The following is a 26,886-nucleotide window of genomic DNA, read 5'->3' on the forward strand; positions in this document are numbered from 1 at the left end:
GCGGGGAGTCCTCCCGGCTCATCGAGGCCCGGGCTGATGACGTGTTTATGTGCGACGGCCCAGGAACCTCTCCGTCCTCCTCGGAGTCTTCCGTATCTCTTTCCTCCGGCCGATTACACGGCGTGGAAACAGCTTTAGACGGGTTTGTTCCTTCTATGACTAAGCCTATAGAGTTCCGAGGAGTGCATATCAGTACACCACATTTAATTTCAGACCAGTTTCGCCCTAGGATCACCGGGAAAGGTGGCTGTGGATTGACCGCTACGGAGAGCTTTTTTTACCATTCCCTCATAGCTGATGACACACAGGGCGATTTTATATAAGCGCGTATCGCCATGTACACACCGGATACTGGCCTTTTTTCTCATTCCCTGTCGCGGTATTAGATCACGGCAATCAACAACAGTGATGTTGCTCCCGGTACCCAGAAGTGCTGTAACTTTATGGCCATTGATTATTACCACTCCCGTATTACCAGTAGCCAGAGGGTTTGAAAGTGCACATAACCGTCCTCCCTCCTTCCACCCGCATCTCTCCGCGCTCCTGCGCGAGCGGCCCACCCCGCGCCCCAGGGACATAGGGACAGTTATATTGAAGGGACTTATATAGTGGGACGTAATCCCTACGGAGTCCACTAGAGGACCGTTCTGCTCCCACAGATTGTGAGGCTGGCTGTGGTCTTATTTGAGCTATAAGCTCATCCATGGAATGGAAGTCTCCCCAGACCGGCTGAGCAAAGTTATTGGGAAGACCTTGCAGCAAAATAAAGCAGGCTACCTGCTGCACAATTTGTCAGGTGTTTAATTCAAAGGGTCTCAGCCATTGAGCCACTGTTTCCCAGAGAGCATAAGCTTGCTCCCGGGTTGCTCTCTCTGGATCATATTCCCAAGACTGTAGTATTTTTACCTGCTGGTCTGGGGATAGCCCATATGTCTCTAGGACCTTGGTCCCAACGGGCGGCCCAGTCCTCTCCTCTGAGAGAACATAGTAAGCCCTTTTCATTTTCCCCCAGGGACCAGCCCATGTCGGTGGGTCTCCTCCACATTCTCCTTGTGTAGGTTTAGGGGCTCATTATCCCTTGCTGGGAGCGAAGCCTGCACCGTGCCACTCCGGACCGCTGAGCATGCCACCCACCCGGAAACATGGCCCCGGTACTCTCCTACCTGAGTACTTTTAAGGTTCCTTCCCAGTTTCTTCTGGGAAAGCTGCATCCTGCTGACTACGCCACTGTCAGAAGAATGAGTCAGAGACATCACAAAGGTTTGGGGCAGCCACCCGTATAATATGCTCGGCTGCAAAATTGCTTGTTTTCTGTACAAGATGTGAATGGTTCAGAGTCCAGAACAGAACTGACTTTACTGAGGCAAGATGGCAGTTTTAAAGACCTGGAAAGGAAATGACGTCATCGTAGCAGGAACTGGGAGTGGCGTCCTCATGGTCGGAAGTGACGTCATCCTTGGTGCCGGCAAGAGGCGGGATTTCCCGGGGAAGGTCTGCAAGGGACTGAGAGAGATAGTCAGTATACTCCGCCGCCCCTTGGCCTGGCGTAGAACTACAAGTGACTAGGCCCTTCAGCTGCTCCCCATGCGCACGTGTGTGACAACTGTAAATACAGTAAATTCAATCTACTGTTATGATGAAGAGAAAAAGAATATAGTGCATATGTCTGTAAATGACAAACATGGTGTAAATGTTTGTTTGTAGTGATGTAGTGACCGATCAACGATCAATTTTGATGCAATGATCAATTTTGATGCATGCACTCTTCTGAGTGTTTTCGAGCCTTTTGCATAGTTGTGGTGCTGCTTTGACAAATGCATCAACTGTTTTGTGAAATGCTTCCGCAGTTTTGAGAATGGTGTTTTCATGTGTGAAATGTGTCAAATCGATTGAGAAAAACTGTAATGTAATTTGTTGTTATATAACATTCCTCTCAGGAGGATGGCCGTGTCCGCATGGAATTACAACAGTAATATTCAAGGCAAAACTATATAAATAGGCACATATTTGCATTTAATGTAAACTGTCTCAACTGCTCCTAAAAGAAACATTTAGAAAAAAACTAATGATACAAATTAAACCGAATTTAGGAGTACAAGGGAAAAATATGGTAACAGAAAATACAGTATGGCAAGTTGGCACTTGTGGAGATGAAAACAAACTCCATTAACCCATTTTCTTGCGAAAATAAAATACTGGGGGATTTAAAGTCTAACCAGAATCCTCAAATAACATTTTCATTAATGGAATGTTAGAATTGATGGGTGTCTGATTTATGCAAAAGGCAGTAATCAAGGGCACTAGCATATTATGCATAAAACAAGGGAATTTATGGTACAATGAGGAAAAACAGTGCTAAATGGGTGGCAGTAATTTCTGATAATCAACATTGTCTGAATTTGGCTTTTACTAAACTAAATGTGAAATTTGTACCCATATTGCTTTTCCCTGGTCTTTTAGATGTCTTTCACAGTTTAGGATAGCATTGGTTTCCACTCATTATTGAATGTAAGCAACATTTTAAAAGATAACATAGACATTTTATCTGAAACATTTCTTACACTGATAGTCACATACCTCGATGACTATTTATGTAGATTTCCTTAAATCCAGGTTGATGAGGATGGTCATTTTCATCTCCTATGGTAATTGTAAGAGTATTAGTGGTAGTCAGTGGTGGATTTCCACTATCCTTCATTATAATAGGAAGATAAAACTCTTTTTGTATCTCTCTATCAAATTTCCTTAATGCTGTGATTGTAGCAGTATTGTCTCCATTGTCTGTCAAGGTAAAATTTGAATTGCTTGGAAAGTCAACAGGTAAGGAAAAGGAGAATGGTGGGCCATTTAAATTAACATCTCTGTCTATGGCATGCAGCAATTGAGAAGTCTGATTCATTTTCACAATCTGTGGCCCTGGCACATTCTCCCACACAACAGGCATGTAGGCACTTTCAAACTCTGGAGCATTGTCATTGACATCTATAAGAGACAACTGCACAGTGGCGCTGCCTGTTTGAGGAGGTTCACCCTGATCTGTAGCCAAAACGATAATATAATGCTGTGCCACTGTTTCCCGATCCAGACTATTTGACACAATGACATGCCCAGCTTGATCAACAACAAATTGTCCATATGGATCGGAGTCTGCAAGAATACTGTATGAAATCTGCCCATTGTGACCAGAGTCAGTGTCAGTGGCTGTTATTTTTGTAATACTGGTACCAATCTGGATATTTTCAGGTAACGGACTCAACTGGTAAAACTGGGGAATGAATACTGGAGCATGATCATTGTAATCATCCACCTCTATAACGCAATGGATCACATTGGAAAAATCTAAATCTTCTACTTTTATGGTCAAATTAAACCAATGTTCATTGGATTTCTCATAATCTAAACTCTTCTTCAGTTTTAATATTCCACGCTGCTCCTTCCGGTAACTTTCAATGTAGAATTTCTGTTCTGGATCTCCACTTATAATGCTAAATGTCAACTGTGCATTTTCACCAGTATCTGCATCTGTTGCTGAAACATCTAAAACAGCAGAGTTAATTTCACTGTTTTCTGAGATTCTTGTATTGCAGGAATGCTGAGTGAACTTTGGGGCATGGTCATTAACATCAGATACCCAAATTGTAGCTGTACCTGTACCTGTCATTCCACCTCCATCTTTTGCTTCCACAACAAGGAAATATTTGTCCATTTTTTCCCTGTCTAGTGTGCCAAGTGCCACATAAATGGTCCCAGTTGATGGATTTATGCTAAACAAGTCAAAGTTGATTCCATTCTTAGCATTTCCTGCAATTTTATATGTCAACAGAGCATTTTGGCCCACGGTTGTATCATCCAGATCAGTTGCTGTCATTTCCATGACAGATGTGTCCGCTGGGGAGTTTTCCAGCACATTTCCATTACAGTTGTCAGGCATACACATAAAAACTGGGGCATTATCATTAATATCCCAAACATTAATAATGACATCAGTAAATCCAGTCAGTCCTTCTCCACCTTCATCAGTCGCCAAAATAACAAAACGCCAGACAGCACGTTCCTCCCGATCGAGCGTCTTCTGGGCATAGATTTTTCCTGTCACCTCATCAATTATAAACTCAGTCTCTGCTCCTTGTCCATGCAGAGAGTATCGCAGTGCACCTTGATCTGCATCCTTATCTGGGTCTGTTGCTGTCACCTGAAAGATAAAAATAAAAGGATCCTCTAGCTATTCTGAAAAAAATGATGACTTAGTAATAAACGCTTCTGTATTAACAGAAGGCACCCTGAAGGGCTAACACGGAATGGGACATGAACAGTCTAGGTGTTTATAATGATCACATCTTCTTGCCTCAAACTTGACTCTGTGATGACTGATGCAGCTAAAAAAATAAAAAAGCTCAAACTGAAAATATTTTTATAGCACTTGCAGTATGGAGGCATGAACAAAATAATAACTTTCAGTGGCACTTCACTCGCACACTGTACCACTACAGAAATTATAATTTCAAGTAACCAAGAAAGTAAAGACTGACATTTACTCTGTTCTGCATTTTTCTCAGATAATATAGGTGCAGTTCTTACAAAGAAAACATAATATTCTTAACTCTGCCTAATCTAATTTGGAGTCGGAGTGGAGTGGAACCAATCCAGGCATTCCTAGGAATGCCAGTCCATCACAGGACCCATTCATAGTGCCAATTTAGTTACCACGTATTAACCCAAAATGGCATGCTTTAAAAAAGTGAAGGAAATCTGGAGTACCTAGAAATTCACACAAACACAGGGACAGCCTACAAGCTTTACACAAATGGCAACTAGACACGATTTTACTGAGGATGCTGGATTTGTGAAGCGACAGTGCTATCCACTGCATCCCATAATTAGGTTTATGGGAGCTGAAAAATATGGCAGGCAGGATTGTCATTGTTTCATATAGGTGGTACAGTAATTATGGTGTCTGCTTGCCAGTTTTTGGATACTTGAGGTATAATCCTAGCTGGATTGTTGCCTTGTATCTATGGTTTGTTCTTCAGGTACTGTTCTCCTACTTCACTTTAAAGATGACATGTTTTGTTTAATTGACTATTCTGAATTGCACTATGTGTCTGTCTTGTGATGACCTGACCCAATGTGAGTTGTCTGCTGCCAGCATCCAGTGCTGACAAGGTATGCATTGGGCTGTTTTAACCATAACATTGGACTGAATTAGGGGGCTCCAATAAACAGATGAATGGACTGAATGGCTGGGCATCTACCATTCCGCTTACAGTTAAAGGGGACCTTCATGTATTCTCATTAGAGTATTTTTTTTTGCTTGAGTAAGATACATTCTTAGATGACCTCTACCTAGCAGGGAAATTCAAAAACCAAAGCAAGAAGGGCTGGGTCTTCCTGGTTAAGGTGATGAACAGGTAGGTCATGTTGAGTAAGGTGCCTTCCTCTTCAGGAAACAAACAAACAAGGCAACTCAACTCTACAGGCTAGTTGAAATCTGCATTTTCAAAAGTACTTGGTACCTCTGTTTAAAACTTGAACATGAAAGAATGAATACCAAATTAATTATAATGAAATGAAAATATCTGACAACTATATTGAAATACTGGGAAAAAATGGCAGCTGTAGAAACAAGTTAGACATTGTCAGGATAAAATTGAACACGTTGCATGTAAACTTATATAGAATATCACCATTTCTATTGTTTCTAACAATTCAGATATATATATATATATATATATATATAGATAGATAGATAGATAGATAGATAGATAGATAGATAGATAGATAGATAGATAGATAGATAGATAGATAGATAGATAGATAGATAGATAGATAGATAGATAACTTATTACTTTTCTCTTTGTGACACCCAAGTTAACGCCACTATAATAATATCTTCCTGTTTCAATGAAAAAAATGAGCGCCAAGGTTAAAAAATGCAAAGAGTGAAATATAAACAGAAGGGTGAGAACTCTGTCAGAACAACAACTGCAGTCCAAACTCTCATGTTTCCTTGGTGACAAAGGATAGAATACAAGACAGAGAAACTCGTCCAGGAGTATCTTCAGCAAGAAGTAATTTGGAACAATCCATATATTTACTTGGCTGCTTTTCCTGTCATTTCTTTCATTTTTTTTGAACACAGCATTATTTATGCATTTTAAATTGCTTTCATCTTCTTCTATTTTATTGATTCTATTCTGCCAATAGATGCAGCTTTCTATAGACTGCACAGACAAAAGTGTTGTTTAAGCAATTGATTCTGCCATTTAAACCTTGCCGTAAATTAGTGTTTGGTTTAAATTGCCAGGGTTCAAGAACCTTTTGTACTATATTATTCCTCTAATTACTGTTTATAAAGTTTTGAAATGATCAAGGACAGAATATCTGACTGAGTATAGAATACATGAAACATACAATATATTCTCATCACTCCATCCTTCAATTATTTTGATGATACTGTATTTGTCATTAATATAGACAACAAATATAAGTATTAATATAAGTATCTGCCTCCTCTGATATGTTAACAATAAAATTCATTATAATGAACAAAGAATCAGCAGTTGTTTAGTAGTGCAGTGATTAGCACTGCTGCATTACAGCTTCAGAATTCCAGGTTCAAATGCCAGCATGATTACTTTGTGAAATATGTGCCCATGTATTTTTGGGTAATTTCTAGGTTGAACCATTTCCTCCCATATCACAGAAACATACAGGTTATACCTATGAACATTTGACCAAGTGTGAGTAGGATGGAGAGATAAAGTTAGTCAATTTATCCCAAACTACTCACAGACTGAAAATCAACCAAGAATGCACATCTTTAGGATGAGGAATGAAAAACGAGTGGTGACATGTTACAGCCTCTTGGAGAAAAATCCGCTCTCCTAGAGTTGCGAGTTGCAAACACTGACATCTCCATCAGCCTTGTCACACATAAAAATGATGTGATTTATTTAATTCTGTTTATAATTGTAATCTTAAAGTGTAATAGAGATAATTACCTGAAGCACAAACACCGGAGAACCATCTAATTCCTCTGTGACACTCCCATAGTATTCATTCATTGAAAACACTGGTGTTTCATCATTTTTGTTAACAACATTGATGATGACAATGGCATAATCTTCCCATTTTCCATCAGAAGCCAACAGATGTAACTTGTATCTTTTGACTTGCTCATAGTCCAGAGGTTGAGAAATAAAGATGGTGCCAACTTCTGGTTCAACATCAAAGACACCACCAATATTTCCAGATGTGATCTGGTACCTCAATTTAGCATTGGCTCCTTAAGGTGTAAGATATGAAAAATCAATACAAAAATCAAATATAATGAAAGAAAAAGAGAAAATTACATGTATTGTCAACAATAAAATCCTGAGAAAAAATAACCACAAAAACAGATTATATGTTGTTGGATTCATATTACAAAACACAAGAATTTTTAAGAAAGGACACATCTAGCAATGATAGATCTGCAACATGATAGGTTTAAATAAAAGAAAGCAAATACAAAAAAAGTGATCATTACAGTTATGTGCATGGAATCAATTATCTAAAAAGCCATGAGATTTAGTCAACATTTCCATCTCTGACACCAAAAAGATTTTGGATTGGTAACATCAATTAAACCTTTCGCAAAACAAATGGCATGAAAAATGAATTTCAGTATAAGCCTTTTCCAATCTGCTCCCTTACAAGCATCAGATTGTTAAGCAGACAGACAAAAAATAGCTTTTATTACATTTAAGCTTTCAGGTCTCCTGAAAAAAAAATCTCATTAATTGTGCTGAATGTAACTAAATGGATACGGTAAAGTGGCTTTCTTGGCCATGGGAAAAGACACCAGACATACTGGGAGCCTTCTAAACCAGGAGACAAGCATGAATAGTCATCTTAATAGACAGCCTAACACTAATTTATACAATATTCTACCGTTCCTAGGAGGGGATGAGTGGCCAGCAGGTCTAGGTCTCCAGAACTGTGTCTAACTTTTTCTTCTGAATTTTTTTTACTCCCATTGTGGTCATAGGCTTCATTTCCTGGAGTTTTTGTTACCCTCTCCTCCAATGTTAGATGGTCATATCTCAACTATAATAAAAATGAACTTATAAGGTCATAGTTTGTTATGTCAATGAATTAGAAATTGCTCTTTTTTACTGTGTGGTTTTAAGCTAATTTGTATTTTTATGGATATTCTTCATCATGTAAATTGTTTGTTGCAATCTGGTGGTTTGTTATGGGGCTCTGTGCCTGTACTTACTATGCAGAACTATAAAATTAACTCAGCTTAGTTAGCAGGTGCAGATTCCTGGGTTTGAATCCAGACCTGGTTGCAAGGTTTTTTTCTCTTAACATGCCAATTTTTCTTCCACATCCCAAAGATGACCATTCTTCTAAATTCTAAATTGGGGCCCCAGTGTGAGTGTGGTTGTAAGAATGTGTAACCAGAATAGAACTGAAGTTACAGAGGTGACTTATACTCGAACGTCAAGTAACCGTAATATAATACAATTCTCGGTGTTTTGGTAGAGTGTGGATACAAAAACTTAAACTGTTAAGTTTCATTTTGATAGGGAAAATTTTGAACAGATGCAGCAAAGTCTAAAAGGGATAAACTTGGATACGCTTTAAGTATGGAGACATTCGAGGAGCAATGGAACAGGTTTAAAAATATTTTACATATAATACAGGACAGGTGCATCCTAAAAATTGTAATTAGAAAAGGAAAAAAAACGCCACAGTAGGTAAGTAAGGAGATAAAAAAAGAAGCTGCAAAGGAAAAAACGGCTGTATAGGGTATGAAATATTAGTAACTCCAATGGGAATCATAGGGTGTATGAGAACATGACAGCAAACATTAAATAGGATATTAGGGGAGCTAAAAGGAAGTTAGAGAGAAACATAGCAGATAAGGTGAAAGATGACCCAGAGAAATTCTTTTAGCATTTTAGTATAAAAAGAAAATATAAGGAGGAGGTGAAGTGCATCAGGAATAGTAAAGGAGAAATAAAAAAAGTCAGACATGAAATAGCAGATGAAAAACTTGTATTTTTTCTGAGGTCTTCATATGTGATTTAGTAGATCACCTCCCAGTAATAACAGGAACTACTAAGGAGGTGCTGAGTGATTTGGAAATTCTACAGGGAGAAGTACTGCTTAGATTAACCAGACTGAACTCAAAAAAATCATCAGGACCAGATAATATTTATCCTTGAGTTCTTAAGGAGGTTATCAAGTACATATATAAACCCTGGATGCCCGTTTTTAGGAAGTCACTATGCACTCCATAAATTACAAAGTACTGGATAATGGCAAATATGATCTCATTATATAAAAAGGGTGAATGGGAAGATCCAAGCAACTATAATCAAGTAAATTTAATGTGAATCACAGGTAAATTATTTGAAGGAATTGTTAAGGATAAGATTGAGCAACACATGGCAAGAAGAGAAGTTGTACTGAACAGTCAGTGTTGGTTCAGATGGAGGATGCAGTGTTTTACTAACATGCTAGAATTCTATGAGTAAACAACAAAAGGAAATGATCAGAGTGGTGCATATTATATTATTTATCTTGACTTTTGGAAAGCATTTGATAAGGTACCACATGAGAAGCTGAGCATCAAATTAAAAGAAGTGAGAGTTAAAGGTGTAGCGTAATGACAATTGTAGAATTGGCTAAAACACAGGAAGCAGAGGCTGGTGATGTGAGGAATATCAGAACTGGGTGAAGGTAAGAGTGGCGTCCCACAGAGGTCAGTGCTAAGGTCACTATTATTTTATATATATATATATATATATATATATATATATATATATATATATATATATATATATAAACAAACATCTACGTGTGGAGGTGTGAGTCTGTCCAGCCCGGAAGTGAGAGGTGGAGTTGGGGTAAGGACTCCACCTCCGAGGATACACAAGTGAGGCCAGTAAGTCAGCAAACCAAAACCTCTGAAGAAAGAGTCACTCGCTTAGCGGCTAATACAGAAGTGAGGTGAGCACATCGGCAAAACGGTATCCCTTTTACTTTTCCTTCCGCAGCTAATACACAAGTGAGGAAAACACGCCAGCAAAAGGAAACCTCTGAAGAAAGACAGTCGCTTAGCCACTAATGCACAAACTATGTGAGCATGTCGGCAACACGAAACCTCCAAGGAGAGAGATGCCCAAAGTAGTTTCTTTGAATTACCCGACATCTCTACATTTCAATTTTTTTTATGATGATTTCAATAGTTTCTAGGACCCCGTGCTTTTTACAGCATGGGCTTACACAGCATATATATATTCATTGCATTCGTAGTCTGAGTCTCAACGACCTGAATTGTATGGGTGGTTACCTACCAGGTAACGCTTGTGGTTGGTCTGCCATTCGGCAAACATCCACCACGGTGCCCTCTTTCAGTTGAGAGAAGCAGATTATGGAATGTTGCATAGTTTACTGTCAAATATTTGCTTTATTTGACAGTAAACTATGCAATATACAGTACTGTGCAAACGTTTTAGGCAGGTGTGAAAAAATGCTGTAAACAAAGAATACTTTCAAAAATGGAAGTGTTAATCATTTATTTTCATCAATCAACAAAATGCAGTGAATGAACAAAAGAGAAATCTAAATCAAATCAATATTTGGTGTGACCACCCTTTGCCTTCAAAACAGCATCAATTCTTCTAGGTACACTTGCACACAGTTTGAAGGAACTCGGCTGGTAGGTTGTTCCAAACATCTTGGAGAACTAACCACAGATCTTCTGTGGATGTAGGCTTCCTCACATCCTTCTGTCTCTTCATGTAATCCCAGACACACTCGATGATGCTGAGATCAGGGCTCTGTGCGGGCCATACCATCACTTCCAGGACTTCAAGACTTTATGCTGAAGATAGTTCTTAATGACTTTGGCTGTATGTTTGGGGTCGTTGTCCTGCTGCAGAATAAATTTGGGGCCAATTATACGCCTCCCTGATGGTATTGCATGATGGATAAATATCTGCTTGTATTTCTCAGCATTGAGAACACCATTAATCCTGACCAAATCTCCAACTCCATTTCCAGAAATGCAGCCCAAACGTTCAAGGAACCTCCACCATGCTTCACTGTTGCCTGCAGACACTCATTATTGTACCGCTCTCCAGTCCTTCAACGAACAAACTGCCTTCTGCTACAGCCAAATATTTCAAATTTTGACTCCTCAGTCCAGAGCACCTGCTGCCATTTTTCTGCACCCCATTTCCTATGTTTTCGTGCATACTTGAGTCGCTTGGCCTTGTTTCCACGTCGGAGGTATGGCTTTTTGGCTGCAACTCTTCCATGAAGACCACTTCTGGCCAGACTTCTCCGGACAGTAGATGGGTGTACCTGGGTCCCACTGGTTTCTGCCAGTTCTGAGCTGATGGCACTGCTGGACATCTTCCGATTTCGAAGGGTAATAAGCTTGATGTGTCTTTTATCTGCTGCACTAAGTTTCCTTGGCCGACCACTGCGTCTACGATCCTCAACGTTGCCCATTTCTTTGTGCTTCTTCAAAAGAGCTTGAACAGCACATCTTGAAACCCCAGTCTGCTTTGAAATCTTTGTCTGGGAGAGACCTTGCTGATGCAGTATAACTACCTTGTGTCTTGTTGCTGTGTTCAATCTTGCCATGACATGAAACTGTCTTCCACAACCTCACCTTGGTAGCAGAGTTTGGCTGTTCCTCACCCAGTTTTAAGCCTCCTACACAGCTGTTTCTGTTTCAGTTAATGACTGTGTTTCAACCTATGTGTGACATTGATGATCATTAGCACCTCTTTGGTATAATTGGTTGATCATACACCTGACTATAATCCTACAAAATCCCTGACTTTGTGCAAGTGCACCTATAAGAGTTGATGCTGGTTTGAAGGCAAAAGGCAGTAACACCAAATATTGATTTGATTTAGATTTTTCTTTTGTTCGCTCACTTTGCATTTTGTAAATTGATAACAATAAACAATCATTATTTATATTTCTGAAAGCATTCTTTGTTGACAGCATTTTTTCACACCTGCCTAAAACTTTTGCACAATACTGTAGATAGATAGATAGATAGATAGATAGATAGATAGATAGATAGATAGATAGATAGATAGATAGATAGATAGATAGATAGATAGATAGATAGATAGATAGATAGATAGATAGATAGATAGATAGAAAGGATTTGGATAGGAATATAAATAACAAGCTTGTTGAGTTTTCAGCAGATTGGCATATAATCTAGAATCCATTGAATCATTACAGAGGGACTCGAACAGTATACGGACTTGGGCAGATTTGTGGCAGATGAAATTTAATGTAAGTAAATTTAAGTATTACACGTAGGAAGTAAAAATGTGAGATTCGAGTACACAATGGTTAATCTGAAAATTAAAAGTACAGCTTATGAGAAGGATTTAACCATTGTAGCAGACTTGTCACTATCAACTTCCAGAGAGAGTCATTACGAAGGCTTAGGTTATATAGCATGATGAGTAGAGTACAAGTCAAACAAGGTTATGCCCAATCTTTATAATGCACTGGTTAGACCTCATCTGGAGTACTATGTGCAGGTTTGGTCTCCAGGCTACAAAAAAGACATAGAAGCGCTAGAAAAAGTCAAAGGAAGAGTGACTAGGCTGATTCCAGGACTACGGGGGATGGGTTATGTGGAAGGATTAAAAGCAAAAGGAGATTTAAGAGGTGACATGATTGAAATGCTCAAAATTATGAAGGGAATTAGTACAGTGGATTACGATTGTTACATTAAAATGAGTTCAACAAGAACACAGGGCACAGTTGGAAACTTGTTAAGGGTAAATTTTACACAAACATTAGGAAGTTTTTCTTCACACAGAGAACCATAGACTCATGTAATAAGTTACCAAGTAGTGTAATAGATATTAGGACTTTAGAGACCTTCAAAACTGTACTTGATGTTACTTTGGAGGAATTAAGTGGATAGGACTGGCGAGCTTTGTTGGGCTAAATTGGCTGTTCTCTTCTGAATCTTTCTTAAATTCTAAGTTCTAATTTGTGGGCCCTGTGATGGATGGGTGCCTTATTCAGAGTTGGTTCCTGTAATGCTCTCAAAGCTCCCAGGATAGACTCCAGACTCGTGACTCTGAACTGGAATGAGTAAATTGACAATTTTATGTTATACGAATGAAGTAACATTCAGTGAATGATATTTAACATTCCGGGCTTCTTCTATCAAACACATTATGTTTAACAAAAAAAATGTGTTGACTCTGACAGTAACTTCTAATGCTGTATAGCTGGAGCAGGACAGCCCTCCACTGGAAGGGCAACAGCAGTGCATAATCTTCTACTGAGCCTCTGTAGGTAGCCGCAGATCTTAGGAGAAGATAGTGGGCAACATACTGCATTAGCTTTTATATAGATAAAGAAAAAACAAGGCAGAGCATGGGAGACAAACGTGAGTACACAAAAAAGCAGAAACCAACATTCAAGGGCAAAACTAAATCATTAGTCTTGTTAAAAAAAGCATACAGTTATAAACACTGGCATTAAGCAAGAAATTAGAGAAGAGAGAGGTGCTGGTGTATGAGCAAAAGAAACTGCTGTTATATCTCAACCACAAATCCTTCCATGGCTGGGGTTTAAAGTCTTGTTTTATAACTTTTTTGTTCTATTTTGAATTGTTGAGGTACTGTATGTTAATGCTACATTTGTTTATTGTCTGCTTTGTTTTCTATGCCTGTGCTATGTTCCAAGCGATTTGTGGATAGTCCACCACATAGGTGGAGCCACCTGCCAATCACCACCAGGAACTGCCCTCTGCCCTAAAAATCTGGCAGGTCTTCCACAGTTCCTGGAGGTTCATTTTGGATGTGCTAGGAAGTGGTGAGTTTACTTGTGTTTTTTGCTGTGCTTATACAGTGGTACCTCGGTATACATCCTTAATCCGTTCCTGATCCTTTGACTTGTACCAAACAGGACGTATACCAAACCATAAGAAATAAAGGGAAAATGATGAATCCGTTCCCATGAAAAAAAAATCCTATTGTTATTGGCATATTATACATTGATGGGGTTGTATAAAATAATTTAAACACTGTTTAATACTAAAATACATAAATACAAAAGCAATTAGATGAAATAAATTAAAATTTAACCTCACTTTACTTTTTAATAATGTCTTTGTTTTTCACAATCGTAGATACCATCGTTCTCGGCATACGGTATGCAGCAGCAATGTCCCAGATACGCATGCCACCTTCATACTTTTCAACAATCAATTCAAATTAACGCGAAAAAATACAAAATCACGTGAAAATTCACATAGAGTTATAGCACGGGTTGTTCACTGAATGCTAGCAACTGGCGTACTGACGCTCGTGGGCAGCGTAGGGTAGTGCGCGGTGTGACGATGCAGGTCCGCTCCACGCTCCCATACGTCCTTACGGGGAGCCCTGAACCCGACAGCATTGGTAATGTCACAGAAATGAGCTGACAAATGAGGACAATTCTCAAGTGAAGCCAGGGGATAATGCAAGAATGCCAAGTGCTTATTTAAAACAAAAATCAGTGTCCAAACAAAAAGTGCAGTGCATCTGGTTTCAATAAATAATTATTTAATAAATATGCATAAAAACAAGTGTTCTGTGGGGATAAAAACAACAATAAATCCGATAAAATCGGAGGCTAAAAATGCAGTCTCACTCTTCCCGATCACAGCCTACCTGTGCAGGTGCGACTCGCTCCAACTACCTCATCAACTTCCCAGCGGTTGTGCAATCGCGCCCACGGAGAACGACACAGCTATATGGGTTAAAACCTGGCCCATTTTTTGAAGACACAGACCTGCTATACCATATGCGGTGTTCTACCACGCGAGTCGTATTCCAAACAAAGGTCGTATGCCAAGCAAAATTTTTCACGTCCAAACAGGACGTATACCAAGTTGGACTTATCCCACAACAGACATATACCGAGGTACCACTGTACTTAATTGTGACTTTCTGCTCAGTTTTTTGACCTGGCCTTGGATTACTATACTATACTTATGACTTTGTTCACCTTGGATTGTCTTTGTTTGCATCTTCTTTATACCTCACAGTGTAACAGAGCATTTTGTGAAAATAAAACTTTTTATTTTACAAAAATCCTGAATTTTCCCTTATATCCAGTCGGATCTTTGGTAGGAAATCCAACCCAGTGGGCCTTTTTGGAAGTGTTTTTGGGACTTATGTGCTTTGGGATTCCTAGTCATAACAGACGGAAAGTCCAACAGCCTTGAGAAGGAGACAGTTTTCTCATACACACTCTTAGTTTGACATGAAACACAGCAGGTATGTGTGCACCTGGTAAGGTGCTGCCTACTAATGAAATACAGCCCTTACTGAAAGGGGTGTGGCTTCAAGAGTACTAATACTTCTTAACGAAAGTGTTGCCAAGAATTAGAACACTACAAGTTCAGACACATTTATCTTTCTTTTAGACTTTGTGGAGGCCTTCCTTATAACACAATGGCAACTCCTATTATCACTGCTACCCAAAGTAAAAACAGATGAAGAGGACAAAATAAATGTCCACTGTTTGTGTTTTTGAGGCAGAGAACAGCTTCTGGTTTGTCGTCTATGAATTACTACTAGGATAAACACAACAACCACAGAGATCAAAAAATAAAAAAAAAATCCTTCTAAATAAAACTGGAGAGTAACTTAGGAATCCAACAGTGATCACTTAAGTCTTTGCATTGCTTTACTGATAATGTAAAGTTCTTCATAAATGCTAGGCAGAGCTGTAAAAAAGATGATGTTGTGTATGCAGTGTTTCTTTATTTAACCACCTACCTTCATCTCCATCATTAGCACTGACAGTGATAACACTGAAGCCAACATCTCCATCCTCATCTACGCTGACTTCATAGACACTCTGAGCAAAGACGGGCTTGTTATCATTCACATCACTGATAAAAATGCGCACATATGCCGTGTCTGGAAAAGCAGTAAGTAAAAGATTAAATAAAAACTTCTATGTTCTTATTCTGTCAGTTTTGCTTCATAAAAAAAAATTCCATAACAGAGTTGCAGTAAAATATGAGAAGAACCCTGAAGCTGAGGACAGCCCTGCTGACTCTCATAGTATCTGATACAGAGTAGATATCAAAAGGAACATAATTTGCATTATGCTTCACTAGATAGAATAAATTATTGAATCCAGTTAAAAAAGTGTTTCAATTTGAGAATAAAAGAAACCTTTGTGCTATCAAATAATCCCTTCACTTTTTCAAACAACTGGTTAATATCTTGTCAAATTAAGCAAGTGCTTTGCTTTTTTTTTTTTTGTGTTTTTTTATTTGAAAGTAATGTCACATTTCATTCTGTAGACCCGTCTCTGCTACCCCATTTTTTTGTTCCTGAGGCATTCAGCTTTGTTTGGAATCACAAAGAAAATCATTAAGTTTCTATTCTGCTGATACATGTAAATGTCAAGGAAAAGAAAAAAAGTCAGAAAATTCTGATAAGTTTAACTATGACTGCTGGAAAATGGTTGTTTTATTGTTTTCATTAGAAGTCCTAGCACCATTAAAGAATCGAGTTGACTGCAGTATGCAGTAAACCTACAGTACATTTACTATAGAATTATTATGGATAGTGGGCAGTATGGTGGTACCACAGGCACTGCTTGTTTAGCAAGCATGTTCCTTGTGTCCCTTTAGAGTAAAGGGTCAGACTTGGCTCCTGGTAGACCTCAGTAACTGTATATCTTCATTCCAATAAAGTTCATATTTTGAAACTAATTATTGCTGCTAATTGAACATACAAATAGAAAATGTGGCAGTAAGACTATGGCACTGGAGTTTAAACTGATAGGTTTCTATTTCAATTTCTGTGTGACTTTTAGCAAGCCATTAAACCAGCCTGTGATTCAGCTGTAAGAAATACAGCACATGCAAACAATCATAAGGTTTCTGAAACTTGTAAGCTGCCTTAAATAAAGATGTCAGCCAAATATGGAATAAAATACTCTTTTAGCTTAATTTAAGCCACTCACTTATTAAGAATGAGAACATTTAATTGCTTTCTTTTAGTCCTTAAGTTAAAAATTAAATATGACACATGAATAACAAGAAGGCCACCAAGTAACTTATTCTCATCTGTGCCCTGTTTCGATAAAAATGACAGATCTAGACGTATGCCTCAAAATAATTTGATCTTCTTAAAAGAGGAGAGTCTACACATTTAGAAATATCTGATAAACCTGTAGCAACTACAACCCTTTACAAACCAAATCTAAGACCATTGCTTTAGAGCCTCAGCTTTCCTCCAAGAGTCAAATGACACATTGTCAGTCACATTCTGTCTAATGTAAGTGTGCTCATAGTTGTGACAGAGTGTGCCCTGCAATGGACTCGTGTTTTATCGGAGTTCATAATTTGCACCAATGATGTCAGGCACTGCCTCAGCATGCACACCCCCCAAACACCTAAACCACTTAATCAATTAGTTGTTTGTTTATAAAGCACCCTGTACAGATAACATCAGCACAACATCCTTCATCAACTCAGCAAGAGTAAAACTCAAAGTAATAAGATACAATACAAAACCATTTAATGTATGATAAATGACACTTAACTATGGATGAAATAATGGTTAGCACAGCACAGAATGAAAATACAGTGAGTAAAATGAGGAGCAGCAGAGTTGGTACAGAAGAATCAGATTAGAGAACATACTGGCCAAAAGTATGTGGACACCACTCCAAATGAATGAAGTGTTTCAGTCATGACCGTTGTTAAAAGGTGGGCACAATCAAGTACATAGCCATGCAATCTCCATTGACAAACATTGGCCTTTGAATGTGTCAATTGAGCTCAGTGACTTTAAACATGGCATTGTCATAGGGTGGTACTTGTGCCTCATGTCAGTAAGTAAAATTTCTGCTCTGCTAGATCTGCCCCGTTCAACTGCAAATGCATTATTGTGAAGTGGAAGCATCTAGGTGCAATAACATCTCAGTCACAAAGTGGTAGACCATGTAAACTCACAGACAGGGGTGTGGTGTTATGGGTCCACAGCTCCTTTAGCAAAGGCCAGTTTGTTTAAAATAAATAATTACAGCGCTCGCGGCTTAGGAGGGGTGTGGTGGCTGTAGCGAGCCGCAGGGCGATCTGCGGTGTGGGCATTTCTCACCTAAGTGCACAGGTGAGAGACTGCCCACATCTGTGATTGTTCCTGTGGCTAATGGGCTGCAGCTGCTATGTCCCTCGGCATAAAGGGAAGCGCGAGCCGGTAAGGAGGGAGAAGAGTAAAAGTAAAAAAATGAAAGAGAGAACGGGAGGTAGAGAGAAGACAGGAAGCAGGTGGAGAGAGCCGGTGTGAGGAAGAAGGAGAACGAGCGAGTTGGAGAAAACAGGCAGCTTGGGAGCCCGACGTAGCCAAGGATCGGAGGGCTACCCGACCTGAGTGAAGGGCAGCTGTTCCTGCAGGTAGGCAACTCTCCTGTTGAGTAGCAGGGGAGCCGCCAGGGTGACAGAAGACACTGGGCTTAGTGTTTTTTAAAGGATTGCTTTCTGTGACATTTTACCTCGTTGTTTATAGAGGATTTTTACATTTATTGGGCTTTAACCTCCACATTTCTTTTATGGATTATTTATTGACTTTTGATTTATTGAACTTTGACTGCACTTTGGTTCATACCTGTTTTGATTGTTCTTTTTAAATAAAAGCACTTTTTTACATTTATGTATCTTCCCCTTGCTCATTGTTATTGCCTCACTGTCTAGCTCATCGGTGACATTACCGACGGTGTTGGGTTCAAGGGCTCCCAGACCAACGAGGGGAGCACGGAGCTGAACCCTCATCGTCACAAGGGGACAGCGAGTGCTGAAGCGCATAGCATGTGAAAATCGCCTATCCTCTGTGGTGTCACTAACAACTGACTTCCAAACTGCCTCTGAAAGCAACATCACCACAAGAGCTATGTATTAGGAAGTTCATGACATTGGGTTTCCTTGGCCAAGCAGCTGCACATAAGACTGAGTTCACCATGCGTAATGCCAAGCATCAGCTGGAGTTGTGTAAAGCATGGATTCAGTGGAGCAGTGGAAGCATGTTCTCTGGAGTGATGAATCACACTTCACTATCTGGCGTCTGATGAATCAATCTGGGTTTGGAGTATGCCATATAAAGTTACCTTCCGAACTGCAAAATGACTACTGTAAAGTTTGGTGGAGGAGGGAGAATGACCTGGGGCTGTTTTTCAGGGGTTGGGCTAGACCCCTTGGTTTTAGTAAAGGGTTCAGTTAATGTGAAAACATACAAAGACATTTTAGACAATTGTGTGCTTCCAGCTTTGTAGCAACAATTTGAGGAAGGCTCTTTACCATTTCAGCATGACTGTGACTCTGCGTTTGGTGTGGAAAAACACAAGTGGCCTGCACAGAGACCTGACCCCAACCATAATGAACACCTTTGGGATGTATTGGAATGCTGGTTGTTAGCCAGATCTTCTTGTTCAACATATATACCTGACATCATAAATTCTCTGCTGAATGGACACTAATACCAACAGACATACTTCAAAATCTTCTGGAAAGCCTTGCCAGAAGACTGTTAATGCCACAAAGGGAGGGGGCAATGCTATATTAATGCCCATTTGGAATGGGATGTCTGACAAGCTTACAGGTGTAGATGGTCAAGTGTCCACAATCGTTTGGCCATGTAATTTAATTTTATACATGATTGAAATATAAGAGGAGAGACCTTTAGTTTTTAATGACAAGTTGAATGATTCTAATGTGCTACACAAACATACCTATGGAAAGAAATGATCTAGAATTAGATACAGTGGAATGAAAATGGAATGCTAGATGAAATATAATATTAGATTATCTAATGTGGTAAAAATATACTTTTAAAGATGCTTGCTGCTGTGAGGATTGTAAGAAAGAGGACAGTTTAGTACCTGAATTGGGTTGGCCATGTTTTCCAGGCCTGGCAGATTCCCATCCATCCATTGATTTTACTTCTAAAAGATAGGAGCCCTTTAATTCCCGATCAAACACTGCCTCTGTGTAAATGACCCCTGTCTGGGAATCAATTCTGAAGAATTGATAGTCTCCACTTCTATCATTTAGTAAAGAATAAGAAATCTGAAAAACAAGTATGGTGGGGATAAAATGGTAAACATATACTTTATGAAACCGGTCAAGAAGTTTTCAGGAGATTTTCTGTATTTCTCACACATCAACAGACTGAATCTACCCATGCATGTTTATAGACTGTGACACTTTTGAGAACCAACATGTAGCTGGAAAAAATAGTTGTCTCTCAAAAGAGATAGTTATTTTTCTGCAGGTCTAGACATTTTTCTAGATATTTCTAGACATACCAAAAAATAATTTTGGAAAACCAAAGGATGGCTCGTAGAGAGGAGATAACATTATTTTTTAGGATTAAGAGAAACTCATAGTAACAAAAATAAATCGTTGTCTACCTTAAAAGATAACAATCAGCTCTTTCTAGGGTACCATCAGTTTGTCAAACACAAATTTCTTAGTGCTACAGAGTAAGACTGAAAAAGTTTCTTGAAAAGACCAACAGTGCTCTTCATCTGGAATTCAGTCTAAGTGGTCTTTGGTCAAAATGACCATTCGAAATAAAGATCCATTTGGCCATTTGCTGAACCCATTTAATCCAATTTTAGGACCATGGGAAGCCAAAGCCTGTCACATCAAAACAGGGCACAGCATTGGAGGTAGAAATCAATCAGTCACAGAGTACAGTTAGAACACCAAATCAATTTATACTTGCCAATAAATGTTGTGACCACCAGGGGATGATGCAGCATCCCACACTCCTGACTCAAAGGCACAGACCCAAGTCCTGATTTATACAAAGTTTTTAATCCTTTGTATACCTACACAATAAAGGCTCCAAAAGGCACACAGAACACACAATGCAGTTCTTCAAAGCTCTTTTCCTCTCCTCTGCTCCTCCAGGCAAGCTTCGTCTGCTTCCTCCCGACTCTTGCTCGCCTGGATGAAGGAGACAGCTCCTTTTATATAAAATCTGGGAGCAATTCTGGTGTCGCAAAACTATGGCTTGGGAGCACTTTTGGGTATGTTTGCAGCTACCACAGGACCTAACAGGGCTGGCCAAAAGAACTGCAATTCCCAATATGCCCTGTGGTTCTCCCTAGTGGCACCAAAGCCCAGGGGGGCTGCAACCTATGGTGTTGGGGGAGACAATGTCCTGAATAACTTGTATTCCCCTGTCCTTCCATGCTATTGGCATCCCTGCCGGGTCAGGATCCCATTTCTGCTCTGGCTGGGATGCCAGTCTCAGTGTGCCATCTCTCACAATGTATAAAGCATGGATTACAGAAGAAAGGAAATGAAAGAGTAGAGAAAAAGATAAACAGAAGAATATTCAGTAACCAATCCAGCATTCAAATCATCAATTCTAGAGTTGTGAGCGAGCAATCCCAAGCACTATACTATTGTGTCATTGCAGTAAAAAGTTGGATATTTATAATATTGGCAAGATCTTCTGATCTACAACTAGATCTGTAACTGAGAAAGAACCATGCATCTTTCAATCAAATGCTGGCAATGCAAAATTGTTAAGGAATTGCAAAGTATTAATTACTGAAAAGGTAAGAATTTCTCATAAGCAGAATTCATTTTTACTCAATAACATACTCAAGTTTTCCCCCCAAACTAAAAGACATGCACATTATCTTAATGGGTTGCTCCCAAACTGGCCCATTATGGGTGGACAAGAGTCCGTGTATGTGTGTGTATTATAGAGTGACCAACTATGGACTGAAGTACTATTCCTGGTTGGTTGTCATCTTGGTCTCAATGCTGCTGTGACCTCAAATATGGACTGGATAAGCATGTTTTTTAGTGCTTACAACGTACCATTCTGTACTAAGAACAGTGTTACTTTTTCATGGGACAGGACCTAAACACATGTCCCAATAATGAGACTAAATTTCAGTCGAGTTCATTTTATTTTTGTATAGAGCTCTTCACTGAATGTAGAATGCAAATTTTACAAATTGTTAATTGCATAATGAGCATGTATAAAGACACAGATTTATTTAAAAGGACAAAAAACAAAACCTATATGGCGCCCAACATTCGTTGTGGATTAATTAGAAGAAAGACTAAAAGAAGACAGTAATACAGAGTCATATGACTTACAGGAAGACCAATGCAACATATATACTATATAATTCTCTCTTATAATACTAATTTAATTTCATTTAGGGTCATGGAGAGCTGAAGTCTAAATCGGTACAGTAAGCTGCAAGGCAGGAACCAGCCCTGCAAGGGATGCAGCTTAGATTGTGACTGTTAAATGTCATAATCTTCTGATAGAGATCATGGCAACGTTGACATTTCAAGACGAAGCTGCACTAATTCACTTGAAATCTTCACGCAACTCTTACTGCTGTGAAGGGAAAGCAGGTTATCTTCTCTGTCAAGTGGTGTACATTCACAATTTTTAAATATTGCAAACAGCCATCACAGTAACTCAAGTAGAGCTGACCGGCAAAGCACCTTCTTAGTTCACTTAGTATGTAGTAGCTATTATTTTTACTAATGTACTGTAAACAAATTTTATATTTCACAAAGAACTACTTTAGTGTCCTAAATCCAGATTTTTTTTAATTTTGTGGAGTTTGTATGAGTCAAATAAGTCACTGGAACGCATAATGGCTACAGTATGTGAAGAACAAAATAGATGAGTTTAATGAATCCCCAGGCAGCTGCTAAAAGTATTCTGTTTCAAAACTAACTTACTTTTCCATTGAGACCCAAGTCAAGGTCATTGGCTGAAACTTGAAGGACAAAAGTTCCTATTTCTGCTCCTTCTGTGACTGTGGCTTCATATATTGAAGATGTGAAAAAAGGAACATTGTCATTCACATCTGAAAAGGCAGAAAATGAAAACCTAAGCACAAGAAATAATATAAATGGTTGCATTATTTTAAAGAAGGTTAGACTTTACTGCACAGTTATCAATTCAATTCACACTACTGACTCACTCTGTTCTTCTGAGCAAATGATTTAACCTGACAGTACTCACATTGAAGAAATAACTAAATAAATAAATAGATGATATTTGCAGACAGCCTCAAATGAAAGTGCGATCTTATATATGCAGTATATAATATGTATGTTTACATTCAGTTTAGTTTGTATTCTTTCCACAATCAATGCAGAGAATATTTACATCCTCTCTGTCACTTTGCTGTAAATATGAATGCCAAAGGACAGTTTGCGTGGCTGATCTGGCTGATTTGTTTGTTATCACTTCATTGAATGAACATTTTGAGTTCTTATCAGTCCCACATGAATGGAATACTAGTACTGCTTCTCCATTAGCACCAGGAAAAAAAAAAGAGAAACCAGAATGTGCACAAAAGCCAGGTTTCTGTTGTTTTTCAATTATGGGCAACAGGTTTAAAGAAGGCACAGTTTGTATATTGATTACTTCAATCCTGAGAATATAAATGTGACCATATAGTGGATAAGGAATAAATTACTAGGGGTTTATTGGTCTTTCTGCTGTCTTTCTATATTTGAGATTTTCTGACTTTATTTAACATTGAATGATGCTCTTTTTTGCCAAAATTACTTTGTTATTTGTGTTTTGACAATGCTGTTAAAATGAAGTTTCAAACTTATGTTGTAGACTGCTCCATTTGCTATGCTTGTTACTCAGTTTTGCATAAAAATCAAATGTTGCCTGAAGAAAAAAATCCAAACAGTTTAAGGCAGTGAAAAAAAACAAACAAACAAAAAAAACAGTTTGTAGAGAAATAAAACCCCAGAAACAGGCTTATCATCTGCATAACAACACAGGATGAGACCAGTCAGGGACTTTAGTGTCACATCTGCCTTGTTCAGGTACAGATTGCATGTGCAGAGACATAATAAAGATGTTAAATAATAATAATAGTAATTAATAATAATTATAATGCATGTTATTTCTATAGGGCGGCACGGTGGCGCAGTGGGTAGCGCTGCTGCCTCGCAGTTGGGAGACCTGGGGACCCGGGTTCACTTCCCGGGTCCTCCCTGCGTGGAGTTTGCATGTTCTCCCCGTGTCTGCTCCGGTTTCCTCCCACAGTCCAAAGACATGCAGGTTAGGTGGATTGGCAATTCTAAATTGGCCCTAGTGTGTGCTTGGTGTGTGGGTGTGTTTGTGTGTGTCCTGCGGTGGGTTGGCACCCTGCCCAGGATTGGTTCCTGCCTTGTGCCCTGTGTTGGCTGGGATTGGCTCCAGCAGACCCCCGTGACCCTGTGTTCGGATTCAGCGGGTTGGAAAATGGATGGATGGATGGATGTTATTTCTATAGCACCTTTCCTAGGCGCTTATTTCATCATAGGCTCCAGAAACCTTAGAGAAAATGCACTAGAGAAAAACAAAACAGGAAAAATACGTTCAGTCAGTGGAAAAGAGTCAAAAGTACTGAGCTTACTAGAAAATTTAGGGGATTTGTTGTTAGTAATTTCATAAATGATAAAAAGGCTCATGACTATTAACTCTTCTAGGGCGGATGTTGACTTTTGCCGACACAAGGGGTTGAGGGCGGATGTCGACTAAAGTCGACATTCAAGGGCAGAGGGCAAAAAAAAAAAAGCTGTAAATGTTAATAAAACCCACCGCTACGTTATAGATCGACCCTCTTTGCTAGAAGGACTGTTAGCCTTGTTGACTTCACATGGAATCCTTGCGTGTGCGTAAATAGCGTAGAGTAAACAACATTTAGAATGGCATCGATATCAGGTGAGAGAACGAAGCAAATGCGCAAAGCAAAATACTCCTTGTGTATATTTTATTTATTTATTTATTTTTTACTCATTATTGCTGAACTGGATTCTGACATATCAAACTCCGATTTTGATGCAAGTGTTCTGGAGATCGAAAATGAAACACAGGGACCTGCATCAGCTGATATGGGAGCTGACGCACCAACAATCGCCATGGGAAGACTACACAGACATAAATCTGTAGGAGGAAAGCTGAAAACTGGACTTTATCAAACGACACGGCGTGCTGGTGGACACCACTCGACTACTTCAAGCTGTTTTTCTTTTTTCCAGAAAGTTCCTTTCATCTAATGAATGATGAGACAAACAGGCATGTAAAAAGTATAAAAAATTTACATACTGTAGGTGGCTCATGGAACATAAAACAGAGTGGCATTAGTCATAAATAAGTATTTTAAATTGATTGATGTCTGAAACCATTGGGTTTTTTTGTGCTTTTTTTTTTGGAAAAAAAGGGAAAAAAATAATTAGCCTTAAAAGAGTTAAGAGCATATACAGTGTATCAAAGAGAGGCTTGCAACTATTTTTTTCTAATGCAATGTGATGTGCAGTGAAATATTATGCTATCAACCAAACCCAGAACTACTTTTAACTCAAGGAAAGATTATGTAAAAAAATGAAAGGTATGAACTTTATTTGTTTTTGTAGGCAGCCTAGCTTAGTGTCTAAAGCTCTGAACTTTAAACCAGAAAGTCCCTCATGCAGTCACCACCTCTGACACATTGTGTGAGCTGAAGTAAGACCCTTACACTGCATGTGTTCTGATTATAAAGTAAACATAAATAATTAAGCTTCTGGTTCTTTAAAGTGCTGAGAGATTGTGTTTTTTAGAGAAAGGTGGTACTTAAATTAAATGGTGTTTGTTTAATTGCAAAATTGATTATTTCTCTCAGGCTGGAATACAAAATAAAACAGTTTAATTATAAGTAATATCCCCAACTCACCCATAATCATAACTACTACTGAAAATGCAGTATATTGCAGAACCCGTGCTTGTATAAAAATAAAAAAAATCTATTGATTTTCTTTGATTTGTATTTATTGATCCTTCTGCACTTAATGAACAGCAATTCATTCCTTGCAAATGATGGCAATCAGAAAATTTGATATGCTTTAGGATTGTTAATGTTCTTTACTGCTCTCCCTGATAATAAACCTCAGAATTTATACCTACATGAGAATTAATAATGTCTTGTTAAAGAAGAGATAACAAAATAATCAGATGAATAATATTTACTTTTATGCGGTTTTTCATTTTTGCCATTACTAGGTCACTTTCTTTTGGTTTGGTCCAAACAACTTGCAGAGCCTACTATCTGATCACCTGGTACTGACAAATTGTACATTCTTTTCTTATTTATATACCTGTAAGGTTAATGTAGACTGTGGCAAAAGCTGCAAGGGGCACAACTGCAACGTTCTGTGCTCGAACCCTCAACATAAAGTTCTTGGTGACCTCATAGTCCAGCGGCTCAGCCACAAGAATGGATGCAGAACCATCTTCCCGGTTTGGGGTTAGATAGAAACGCACAGGCATATTTGTTTCAGGAACAAGTCCGTCTTCTAAGTTATATGTCACCCGCGGGTCTCCTAAAGGGGAAATGGCTTTGATTGTCTGTAAAAAAAAAAAGTAGAAATTGGATTTAAAAAGGCAAGTAATTTTTTTCCCCGATAGCTTGGTGTTAGATGCTAAACACTTGTATTTATATATCTGTTGGAATACACATTAATAAACCTGTAAATAAATATCAGGAAGCAAAAAATTACAATATGTGAGAAATTAGGCTAACAAAAGATATGGCCTGTTGGCATTGGTAGTTAGGGCTAATATCAGCAAAATGATGGGAAGGCTTAGTGTCCTAGACTTTAGTTTTTCAAATAAATTCCTCCTCGGGGGCTTGTCTGTAAAGCTCAGCATACTGCATGTATGTGAAGAAACTTTTACAACTATTAAGATGTATCTAGATAAGAAACTTACTCTGTTATTAGTTGATTGATAATGGAGTAAGTTAGCTAACTAACCAAGCTTGTTGGATTGAATGGTCACTTGGCTAGCAAACTGAACA

The 26,886-nt window shown here is 38.7% G+C and overlaps 1 protein-coding gene across 2 annotated transcripts in view; it reads right to left on the minus strand.

The window, feature by feature from the left end:
• The window catches only part of si:ch211-186j3.6 (neural-cadherin), a 631,675-nt gene that overhangs the window by 200,584 nt on the left and 404,205 nt on the right, over nt 1-26,886 (minus strand). For both annotated transcript variants that reach the window (XM_051932159.1, XM_028809678.2), the window contains exons 13-18: nt 26,186-26,435; nt 22,784-22,911; nt 19,936-20,122; nt 15,819-15,962; nt 7,002-7,285; nt 2,578-4,192 (exon numbers count right to left, since the gene is read on the minus strand). In XM_051932159.1, coding sequence (XP_051788119.1) covers nt 2,578-4,192; nt 7,002-7,285; nt 15,819-15,962; nt 19,936-20,122; nt 22,784-22,911; nt 26,186-26,435 — 2,608 coding nt within the window. The remainder of the gene's footprint in view (nt 1-2,577; nt 4,193-7,001; nt 7,286-15,818; nt 15,963-19,935; nt 20,123-22,783; nt 22,912-26,185; nt 26,436-26,886) is intronic.

The sequence above is a fragment of the Erpetoichthys calabaricus genome, chromosome 9 (genome assembly GCF_900747795.2).
Source record: "Erpetoichthys calabaricus chromosome 9, fErpCal1.3, whole genome shotgun sequence".
NCBI classification, from domain to species: domain Eukaryota; kingdom Metazoa; phylum Chordata; class Cladistia; order Polypteriformes; family Polypteridae; genus Erpetoichthys; species Erpetoichthys calabaricus.